Source organism: Lemur catta, chromosome 6, assembly GCF_020740605.2.
Source record: "Lemur catta isolate mLemCat1 chromosome 6, mLemCat1.pri, whole genome shotgun sequence".
Classification (NCBI taxonomy): domain Eukaryota; kingdom Metazoa; phylum Chordata; class Mammalia; order Primates; family Lemuridae; genus Lemur; species Lemur catta.
In genome coordinates this window covers 33,460,643-33,472,166 of record NC_059133.1, presented here as the reverse complement: position 1 = coordinate 33,472,166, position 11,524 = coordinate 33,460,643, and the positions used below count along the sequence as shown (strand labels likewise).

The 11,524-nt window shown below is 37.2% G+C and overlaps 2 protein-coding genes across 2 annotated transcripts in view; one reads left to right on the top strand and one right to left on the bottom strand.

The window, feature by feature from the left end:
* Window positions 1–1,712: 1,712 nt before the first annotated feature.
* Window positions 1,713–9,875, bottom strand: CCDC59 (coiled-coil domain containing 59). Its single transcript, XM_045553297.1, has 4 exons — window positions 9,303–9,875; window positions 7,961–8,273; window positions 4,454–4,553; window positions 1,713–2,216 (listed from the first exon to the last, which is right to left on the bottom strand). Exons 1-4 carry the CDS (start codon window positions 9,454–9,456, stop codon window positions 2,055–2,057), a joined length of 729 nt encoding a protein of 242 aa, XP_045409253.1. The 5' UTR covers window positions 9,457–9,875; the 3' UTR covers window positions 1,713–2,054.
* METTL25 (methyltransferase like 25) overlaps window positions 9,575–11,524 on the top strand; it is a 78,051-nt gene continuing 76,101 nt past the window's right edge. The window contains exon 1 of the mRNA XM_045553296.1: window positions 9,575–9,897. Coding sequence (XP_045409252.1) covers window positions 9,639–9,897 — 259 coding nt within the window. The 5' untranslated portion in view covers window positions 9,575–9,638. The remainder of the gene's footprint in view (window positions 9,898–11,524) is intronic.

The following is an 11,524-nucleotide window of genomic DNA, read 5'->3' as shown; positions in this document are numbered from 1 at the left end:
GTTATATTTCCTGATGAACTGACACATGCAGCACAGATTTTCAGATACATTCCCTAAAACACTGGCCTCTCCCCTGCTGTGTCCATCCCCCTCCACCATTCATCAAAAGAGCCTGTTCTTCAAAATTTACAGTGTGAGAACAGCAAGAGTACATGCACTCTGCTGGCAACCCAGGTCCTCCTCTCAAACATTTGGATGTCACTCTACCTTTCCTAGGCAGAACAAGTGGCACAGGTAGTTAGTTAAGACCATGAGGCTGATGGTGCCCACTCCACGTGGAAGGAAACGGATATAAGTGCTATCCCCCATCCATAACAATAATATACATGTATTTTATAACTAATTTTTAGATATTTAAATATCTAAGTTTCCTTTTCCTTGTAATTTTCCTCATGTTATCTTCACCTCTAATCTTAACCTTGAAGGCTTTTCTCAAATGCTATTTTACCGTGAAACTTTCTCTGATTTCTTCAACAAAATCTTTCTTCTCTGAGGCCCTGGTCCCATGCTTTGTAAAGTGTAGTATAAGGACCAACCACAACAGAATCACTGGGGTTGCCTTTTAGAATTTTCATTACTGAGCCCATCTACACTATCCAAATCTCTGGGGATTGGGACCTGCTACGTGCATTTTAAGAGGCTCCCTGGGTGATTCTTTATTGCATTAAAGTCTGGACCTTTTGTTTTATACATGACTGTCACTGATTATTCTTTGCCCTACTATGTCATTATTTGGCACTTACTCCCCTGTAAAAACTTTGATATTTTTTTTAAAGAATAACTCCTCAACATGAACCTTTCACATAGTAGCTGCTTACTAAGAGTTAAAATAGACTTAACTAATTTTCACTCCTCTCTCAAAAGGATTAGATCTCCTTCCATATTTTGTCATGATAAAGCGTCTCGAAGTACAGACATAAAATCATTATAAAACAATTTACTGAGATATTTACTGTGCACAATAATGTATTGCCTTTGCCAATATAGCCAAATTTAGGCATTCTGGGCTGCTTATTTTAAATGCAATATAGTATACTGTAAAATTCTGAGTGTTGGTTTTCTGTGCAATAAAGAATACATTCAAGCTGGGCATGGTGACACATACCTGTAGCCCCAGCTATTCAGGAAGCTGAGACACGATTACTTGAGCCTAGGAGTTCAAGGCCAGCCTGGGCAAAATAGTGAGACCAATCTCCTAAAAAAAAAAAAAAAAAGTAACTTCAGTGTTTCCTAAGCACTTCCCATTGAACTTTTGCCTTAATTGCAAGGCAGGAGAAACAACTATTCCAGTAGTTTCCCCTCAGCTCGCAGTATCAGCAGGGATGACACAGTGACAATGTTCTTATAGTGTAAGGTCCCACAAGATCTCAAAAGCTTAATTCTGGCTGTGACAATGCTGAATTTCCATCATCATCACTTAAAAGATCTTACACGAACAAGCTATGTACTTCCATTTAAGGGAATGTTGATAAATATCAGATTCTAAGTTCATAAGCTAAATTGCTTTATGAAGAACACCCTGTTATACTGTGAAGGCAGAAGGTTATTTCAGCACCCAAGTATCTGGAAAGACCATCCCCCTGTAACATGTACTTAATTTAAAATAAATAAATAGATAACCCAAGGGGAGTCTTTGCCTCCTTCATCATTAAAATGAATTTCAAAACCATATAGCTGATTACTAAATTGAAATTTTTCACTGAAATCTTTCATTGGAAGCTCTGATCCTTTATTTTCAAAACATTTTATTTCATACAAATTTCATATGGTACAAAAGTACTACATGCTTGAGCCTGTCTCCCAAATTGAAGGTTCTTTCAGTTCTTCAGGCCAACCTTCCTTCAGAGGCAAATAAGTAAGAAACATGTTATGTAGAGCATATATAGAAAAGTTTCTTTTAAAAGAACAAAAATATTTGGACATTTTATATTTAGTAGAGTTTAGCAATGCAGTTTATGTTGATGAATCAAGTTCATTGTTCGGAGGTACCTATTACACGTACAAAAGAACTCAACAAACAGCAGGTATTTAACTTGTGAGGAAAAAAATATGATTCAGTTTTTTTCTTGTATTTTTTGAAGAAGATACTCCATCTGTAAATTCAAGTTTGGTTGGCCCTTTTTAGTCTTTTTACTCAATATTTTGAACACTTCCATTTTCTTCTTTTTGTAGCGCCTTTGAGCTTCTTCTCTCTCTTGTTTTCTCCTCTCAAATTCCTGAAATATTAACAGATGTAGCTTTCATTAGTAACAAACAGTATAGTATAGAAATTGTTTTGAAATAGCTATCACCATGCAAATACTCTAAGATTTGCCTCTTATATTTTGCAAAATGTGAATTCTTTCCCATAATTGAAAGTGTGTCCTCTTTGCCTTCACACTATAATGATACATGCTATAACAGAGGATAATGTAAAGTTATTAAACAGTTTTACTCATTTGTATGCAAATAAAACTGATTGTAAAAAAGAAAATACATATATAAAATGTCATTTGATTAAATTCATTATAGAGTTAGAAGAGCTTTTAGAGGTTATCTAGTCTAATGTTCCACATAACACTAAAAACATCATTTCTAGAAACCTGTATCTGATATTCTTTTTAATTTTCCAGCTGACTAATTTATCAGTTTAATTCCAAAAACACTTGGTAACTACTTACTGTATATGGACAAAGCATTCTGCCAGGCATTATGATTTTGAGCATTTAAGAACAATCATGTTCATTTGATTTGCTAAGATAAACACTCAAGTTTGAGTATAAGAAAAAATAACTCAAAGTTAAATATAGACCTGAAAAGCACTACTTGAAATGTACAACAATATTCTTACTAAATTAAGTATAAAAGTTAAACAGAAGTTCTTAAATAATGTAATACATGTACTGTCTATCAATTTCCCCTGTAACATAAAGCCTCAAAATGACACAGCCTCACATCTATCTGCATGGTAACTGACAATTTAAAAAGTGCTTTCATACATATTTGATATATATCATATGTGAAATTATAGCATATTCCATTCTTTTAAAACTTTTTACGCTAGGTTATTTTGTTTATTTTGCACATAAGGAGCTGATGCTCAGTGCTATTGAAAGTGGCCTGCTCAAGATCCCAAGTAATTGTTAGAGCTGAGTTTCATAACCAGATATTTTGAATTCAAAATCTCTTCAATTTTCCATGATGCTACGCTGTATCACTTAAAATTATATTCTATTATGATACAATGTCTTATTTATTTTAAAAAGTGCATAAAGATCTGTGAATTTAGCTACATGGAGTCTAGTTTACCCCTAAGGAGTTTCTTCAAACAAGTAAAAAAAAAAATTTAATATCCTTAGCATCAGTTATAGGTCCTTATTTAACTAATGCTCTTCACAATTTTGATTTCTCATGGGTAATGGTGTTGGCTTTTATAGTAACATTTAAAATTTGCAAGTTCTAAGAAACTGTTAATTTTAATGATCACAAAACCCTAGTTCTGTAGAAAGGAAATTTTAAAAGGATATGAAATGTTTTACAGCACAATGGTCCCTAAATGTACTTCTCCTGGTATACTATCTCCAAAGGTGGCAGATATCAAATGGTTGTTAAAAACATAATGTAACAAGCTATAAAACAAAGTTCTAGAATTTCCATGGAGAAATGTTTTGGATTCAGTCCAGTCTGCCACTAATTTAAGAACAATCATAAACACATTAGCTATTGAACTCTAAGCAGATTTCTTGATTACACATATTCTAAAGAAAAAAGAAAAAAGTAAGGGAAATTATGTCAATGCTATCTTTGAGGTATTTTTATTGACATACTATCCTTTTTAAAGTTATAGAATAAAGCTTCAATGTAAAAAATAAGAACCATAATTTCTACAAAATCATAATTTTGTTCTACTCATTTGGAAAAGCCTAATTCTGGTCTATAATTCTGGTCTTCTGAATGGTAATAGAGTGGCAACATTTTGCTAAGTTAAGCTAGTTTTTTGTTTTTTTCTTTTAAATAGACAAGACCAACTCTATGGTAAAGATTTTCTTCTAACACCTCTCCTCTGGCTTTTACATGCTTCAGTGTAAGATTATGAAAATCATCTGTATTTTCCTTAGGTCAGTGGTTCCCAAATTTTATTATACATAACAATCTCTTGAGGCATGTGTTGAAAGTATAAGTTCCTTGACTATACTCTAAAAAATATTCTCCCAGATGCTCATATTATTAACCTATGAGTACAATGTTTAAAATCCTATTCTTCAGCTACTAGCATTACCTGAAACAATATAAACAAATCAAGAATTTGAACATAATGCAATTCTCCCCCTCTGTTCAGACCATTCATTCATTCAACAAATTCTTACAGAGCAAATACTATGTGACCAACACTAAGAAGCACAGTAGGTATATACACTTAGGAGAAATACGAAAAAATACACCTAAATATTTTAAAAGTATTAATAGAACTTACTTGTTTCTTAGCAGCACGCTTAGCTTGTACCTGTTCATATTCTTCTTGTGCTTTTTGATTTGATGTTTTCTTTTTATTTTTCTTTGGCATATTAAAGGACCTTATAAAATAAATTAAGACAAGTCAAAAGAAATAAAAATGGTTTAATCAAAATTATAGTGCAATTATGTCAAATATAGTACTTATACAGTGAAACCTCATAATGTAAATTAACTGAGGGGGGAGAAAAATGGGGTAAGTAAATAGGACATTAACCTTACTAGTAAAGTGTCCAAATAAGATACTAAAAACATAGTTGCAGTTTTAAAATTATAGATTAACTGAAAGGTGGTAAATGGAGATTCTCAGAGAACTACTTCAAACAGTGAAAATACAGAAAGATTTAAAGGTTCTAAAATGTAAAAAAAAATTTTAAAAATAAAACGAAACAAAAAGGAAACCAGTATATGAATGATAGAAATAAAAGGTTGAAAGAGGTATTAAATTGAAAGATGTCATGGAAATTATGAATGTTCATGAATTTTTACCTCAAAGTTCTTTGACTACCTTGTTGCTATTCTATTTCATCTACTGTAGTCATGAATCACCACACCTTGAACCCTAGTCCCCATTTAGAACTGTTCTAGCCTGAAGTACTTCTCACATCTCTGAAGATGTTCCTCTTGCCAAGGCTAATCCAACCACTTGGGATTCCATCCATTTCCTCAGGATACCTGATTCAGTAATAATCTTTTCCCTTAACTTTTCATTATATTCATTCTATAACCACAACATATTTTAGTAGCTCCCTTCTAAAAATAAACAAATGCATAAATTACCCATTTTCAGATTCTTTGTCCCCCTCTAACTACCAATCTTGTTCCCTAACCTCTCATAGTCAAGTTTCTAAAAAGAATAGCGAATTGACTAATTGTCACTTCTCATTCACTCCTTAACCTTTTTACGTCTGATTTCTGTTCTCACCACTCCAATCAAAGTGTCCAAGCCAAGACGGTGATGACCTTCTAGTCGAATATCGCAATCAGTGGACACTTTTCAGTCTCTTTTAACTGACTACTCACTACATTTGCAAACTCTGCTCCCTTAGTTTCGGTGATATTTTTGTCTCCTGATCCTTTCTGATTGCTCCTTCTTAGTCTGTCATGCTAGAGCCTCTGTCTTCCTCACTCCAAATTTTTCCCTTAAGGTATAGGTATTTCTCTTCTTAGCTTCCATACTCTTTGTCTTTGGGCAGACAGATTCATGACCATGGCTTCAAATGCCACATGTATGTATCGCTGAAAGCTTAATCAGGGTTTCTACTGAAAAATTTCCCTCCAAAGTCATCAGTGATTGCCTAGTCCACAAATCCAAAGACCTGTTCTCAGTTGTTTTCCTTGAACTTTATAGTACAGTAGCAGTGCCCCTCTTATCCACGGTTTCACTTCTCATGGTTTCAGTTACCTGCAGTCAACTATGGTCTGAAAAATACTAAATGGAAAAATTCCAGAACCAAATGAGTTTTAAATCATGCACTACCCTGGGTAACATGAGAAATCTTGTGCTGTCCCACCTGGGATGTTAATTATCTTTGTCCAGCACATCCAATCTGTATATGCTACCCTCCCATTAGTTACTTAGTAGTCATCACATTGACTGTCACAGTATTGTACTGCAATGTTCAAGTAACCCTTATTTTACTTAACAATGGCCCAAACCACAAGAGTAGTGATGCTGGCAATTCAGTTAAGACAAAGAGAAGCCATAAAATGTTTTCTTTAAGTGAAAACATGAAAGCTTTCTACTTAAGGAAAGAAAAAAATTGTATTGCTGAGAATGCTAAGATTTACAGTAAGAACAATTCTTCCATCCATGAAATTATGAAGAAAAAAAAATCCGTGTTGATTTAAGATGGAAAAAGCATTAAATTTGTGGGTAGAAGACATCAACAGAAATGTGTTCCAACTGACAGCAACTGAGTTTGGTACTATTCGAGGTTTCAGGCATACTGGGGGTACTTGGAACATATCCCTTGTGAATAATGAGGGACCACTGTAGATGATAATCAACTGCCCCTACTTTTCACAACTTTCCTCTGTGGACTTAGTTGTCACTGTATTTCCCTCTTCTTCCAGTTTTGAGAAGTTTAATTAACTTCTCCAATGACAATTTTTTCCTGTTTTCACCTCAAAATAAAAAGTAATATTTAAAAATGATTTTTTACCTTCTTATCTTGTCTCATGATTTAATCCTCCTCACTTCAATTATCACTGAGAATGACTCAAATCTGCATTTCTAGTACTAAACTTTTCCCTGAGCATTACACTCATTATTTAATAATATCATGAATAAGCCTACTGAAAAAACTAAACTTTTAGTGTCTCTGCCTTTATTTCCAACTATGTCTTTCCTGGGGTCCTATTTACTGCTGGTTTTAGCACAAATAGCTCACTACTTTAAAAGACAAAATTTTAGTGAAGTAGAAAATTAGAGTTCCAAGTAACACCTGGCTTCTTTTAAGTTTAAATTTTAGCATGTTTTTTTTATTTGATGTGCAGTAACAGTTTTATAAGATAGCTCTTAAAAAGCCAAAGTGTTATGGAGCTGTGCCTTTTTTTTTTTTTTTTTTTGGAGACAGAGTCTCAATCTGTCACCTAGGCTGGAGTGTAATGGTTTGATCACAGCTCACTGCAACTTCAAATTCCTGGGCTCAAGCACCTCCTGCCTCAGCCTCCTAAGTAACTGGGACTACAGGCACATGCCACCACACCTGGCTAATTTTCCTGTTTTTTGTAGAGAAGGGGTCTCACCCTTGCTCAGGTTTCCTTTGAACTCCTGGCCTGAAGCAATCCTCCTGCCTCAAGGTCTCCCAAAGTCCATTTGTTTTTTAACTGCAATGCACTCCCACTCTTCTGCAGAAAATCCAGATTAGTAATAAGAGCAGTAGCAGCTACCACCCATAAGCACTCATCAAATACCTTACACCTTCTTAAGTGCCTCACATTTAACTCACTTAGTCTTTACAATAATTTCATGAAACACTTTGGGAACACCACAGTTTATGGGAATAATCCATTCTGGACTTGTGCAACATGGTGGCTCTGAGGTACACACTTATTATAGTATTATTGTGCCCATTAGAGAAAAGGGCACTGGGGCAGCAACATGTCATGTCTGGCTCTAGAAACCATGCTGTTAATGGCCAGACTTATAAACCTCTCAAAAATTAAAAAATAATAATAATAATAATAATAAAAGGAGTTAACTATGGTCCAAGCAAGTCACGTGTACTTGAGAGGCAGAAATCCAAACCCCAGATCTCTTAATTCCCATTTCATTACTTTTTCAATTAAGCTAAACTAGCCTACATTGGTTATTGAAGCTAAAAATAAAGCCTCAATGAAAATATGTTCACCTAATTACACTGACTTCTAAAATGCATTAAATGAGAAAAATTCCAATTCCTAAATAAATTGTCCTATAATGCCTTTCATAAAATAAAGGATTTCAAAAGAAGAAAATACATACTTTACTGTCTTGCTACATTGTTTTTCTGGCTGAGGCTGGTCAAAGCTACACTGATCTTCAGACAAAGTCTGGTCAATGCTATGCTGTTCTTCATGCAAAGGCCGGTCAACTTGCTCTTCTGACAAAGGCTGGTCAACTTTTCTTAGTTGCTTCCTGAGTCTTTCCTCTTCAGCTAAATAGAGATGTTTCAGATGATCTGGGTATCGATCTTTGAATTGGGATTCCTGTGATGTTTGAGCCTTCTTTTTCCTCCATAGCAATTTCTTGTAATTTTGCTGAATCTTCAGTTTCCTCCGAAACGCAAAGCCTTGTCCTACATTGAGGAATATTAAGTCAAAATTACTTGCACAGAAAATAAGTGAAAAATGAAGTCGTTAATTAGAAATGAAAATCTTTTTACATCATCAAATTCAGACGCTAGGATTTTTTAATGTTTTGCTTTAAAGATTCCTTCAAGCAAGAAATTTAAGCTGATAGATTGAAAAGCAAGTCAGCCCTTTACAAAACGACCAGGTTAACATTAGTCGTGCAGACAATCTCAAACAAAAGTCATGCAAGTAAGAACCTTAAAGAAAAACTGACTGGTTCTGACTGTTGCACAACCTGAGGTTTACAATTGTACCCACAAATTGAAACAAATTCCTTCATTCATCTAAAACCGCTTAATCAGGTTCTTCAAAAAAAATTTTAAGATAGAAAACAGCACATTTATTATTTTATGTTGGAGAAATTACCATACAATTGATTTTTCGAAAATACTTCAGCGTAAAAGAGAAGATGGTGTATGACTTCCTCAACAGCTAGCAATTATCAGAAGACTGAACACATTCAACATTTATATTATACATTCCAAGTGCGATCTGAGGAACCTTACAGACAAAAAGACAAACATAAACTGACTCGAAGACGAGCAAAAACAATAAAAGAAGACTAGAAGGCTACTGGGTATTTGTCATCAGCAAAGCTTTGGGGCAGTATGTTTCTAACAGTCCTCTCTATCCTCTACCGTAGTATAGGAGCAGACACATACACATAACACATTCAGAGGACGAGTAGACACTCACTGCTTACGGTGTCACAAGAAAAATATAGAGAAAAAGAGTTCTGATGAAACAATGGGGTTATGTCAAGGAAGACGCCTAAAAGTTTAAAGCTAGCAACGCTGCCCCGTCTTCCTATCTAGAGCTCTGCGAAGCCCACAGCTTCAGCGAGCTTAGGATCGGTCTCTTCGGCCCCAGGCAGGACCCAGTCTGTTTCGGAAACGCTTCTGCGGAGCTTTGGCGGGTCACGTACACCAGGACTCCGCAAGCTTGGATTTGTAAATGGCTGCCTTCTTACATACCCTCGCGAACGCTCCCCACGAAGGCTTGCGAATTGTCTGGCCGCCATATCCTCTGTTTCACATTCTTATTCCTGAATGCGACCGAAGAACCCCCTTCGCCACGTGTCCCCAAACCCCCGTTCTGCTGCCACCGTGCCAGCCTCACCGGCGCCATTTCCGCAGACGAATTCCGGCGCCAGAAAAAAATCACAACAGACGCTCTCAAAATACGTCATCAAACTGAAGCAATCGATCGCCTCTACTCGGACCTCAACTTATAGGGCCTGTGCTACTTTTGGTCGCGCTGTTGCCGCACAGCCATGTTTGCGCCACCTACAGCCCCGGAGGGTGAGCGTCATGGCTGCTTCTGGTCGTCTCCCCGTGACCCCGGACCTGCCCACGCTGCGGGCCAAGTTGCAGAGACTGCTGCGGTTCTTGAGGGACGCCTTGTCCATTTCCAATGCACATACGGTAAACTTCTACACAGAGTCCGTGTGGGAGGAGCTGGTCGACTTGCCCCCAGAGACGGTGCTGACAGCGCTGAGGAGGTCGGTGGCGGAGGTGGAGGCCCGGCCCTCCGAGTCGCGCCCCCTAGTGGAAGCAGAGAGGGGATCAGGTGAATGGCGGGACAAGCGGGCGGGGTGCGGCGGAGGAGAAGGTCCGGGCCTGCGAAGGTGCCCCCTGGTGGAAGCGCGCCGGAACCTGGGGAGCGGCGGGCCGGGGCGGGGCGACCCGAGGCGGGGCTGGGGAGGCACGTCCGGAGGCGCGGAGCGAGGGGATTAGCCGAGGGGTGGGGCGGGGACGGTTTCCGGGATCTCTCTGTCTTCCCTGGGTGCGTGTATATTTCCACAGTTTAAAGACAGCAAGAAGCAGGGCAGGGGCGTTCGTTCATTTAGTAATTCAACAATACTTGTTTGACTCACGGGAAACTAGGGGAACAGTGCTGTGTCACAGGGTTTACAGATTCCAGATACACGGTAGAAGATTAATAAACAGTTAATGAAATAAAGATAATTTCAAATGGCGGTAATGGCCAAGTAGGAAATAACAACATATAATAGGATAGTGATTGTGTAAGGAGGTTGCCTTAAGTTAGGCGGCCAGGAACATGAAAGGGCACCAGCCTGCGGAGAGCCATAGGAAGGGATGCCAGCCAGGCCTTAGACTACAATGGTAGCAGTGATTTTAAATTATCTATTATGTGCCATGAATTTTTGTAGGCTCTACGGTTTCCTGCTCTCAAAAAATTTAGATTGCCTGGCTGGGTGGCTCTTGTCTGTAATCCTAGCGACTGAAGAGGCTGAGGCAGGAGTGTCGCTTTAGTTTAGGAGTTACAGACTGCAGTGAGCTACGATCGTGCCACGGTACTCCAGCCTGGGTGACAGAGCAAGAACTTGCCCCCCCAAAAAACTTAGATCCTGGGATTTCTCCTATTTTGTTTCAGACTTTCCAAACCTTGCCCTTGCTAGTGAACTTTATTCTTTGCCCATACTATGAATGCAAAGCACCACTAGAGGGGCCTGTTATAATATCACTTGGTAAATACTGCTTTCTTTAAATCATTGTTTATTGTTGAAAAGTTAGGCACCTCTTTAGTTTGCTCTCATAATATCTCATGCTTATGAAACATCGCAACTTTACTTAAACTCCGGAAGAGCAGTGTCTGTGTCTGTCTTGTCAACTGTTGTATTCGTAGCTCCTAGCAACAAGTAAAATGTTTGACATGCATTAAGTGCTCAAAGAATATTTTTTGAATAGACAAGTTAATGAATGACTCATGGTAGCTTCGAAATAAATAAATAGATAGGATAGAATAGAATAGAACAGAATAGAAACTATCTTTAGATACAAAACCTAAGACTTTCATGTGTGTTTAGCCTAGTCTTCATACAACAGAATTAGTTTGTCTTACATATCATAATAATAATTGGATTAACTGATATTTACTTTATATCCTGCAGTGTGCTAAGTGTTTTCATATATATTTTCTCTTTTAGTCTTTACATCATCCTTGCAAAATAGGTTCTGTTATTTCCAATTTGTGAAATTGTAAGTTGGGGAGTTAATTTTCCAGGGACACAGCTTGTAATGGAAGATTCAAACCTGGGTCATCTGACTCCAGAGTCTAAGCTCTTCACCACCTTGATAAAAGTCTACTCTGAATTATTTAGCAATTAATTACCAAGTCCATTTATTATTAAAATCAATATTTAATGGGACTAATTCATTTCTTGGTTTTTTGT

Bases quoted from the DNA above. Each gene is read 5' to 3' on its own strand.
- CCDC59 (XM_045553297.1), bottom strand. From the start codon at position 9,456: ATGGCGCCGGTGAGGCTGGCACGGTGGCAGCAGAACGGGGGTTTGGGG. The intron at 4,554-7,960 runs GTATGTATTTTC...TTATTTTATAAG, and splicing joins CAATGTAGCAAGACAGTAAA to GTCCTTTAATATGCCAAAGA. The intron at 2,217-4,453 runs GTAAGTTCTATT...TTAATATTTCAG, and splicing joins AGCGTGCTGCTAAGAAACAA to GAATTTGAGAGGAGAAAACA.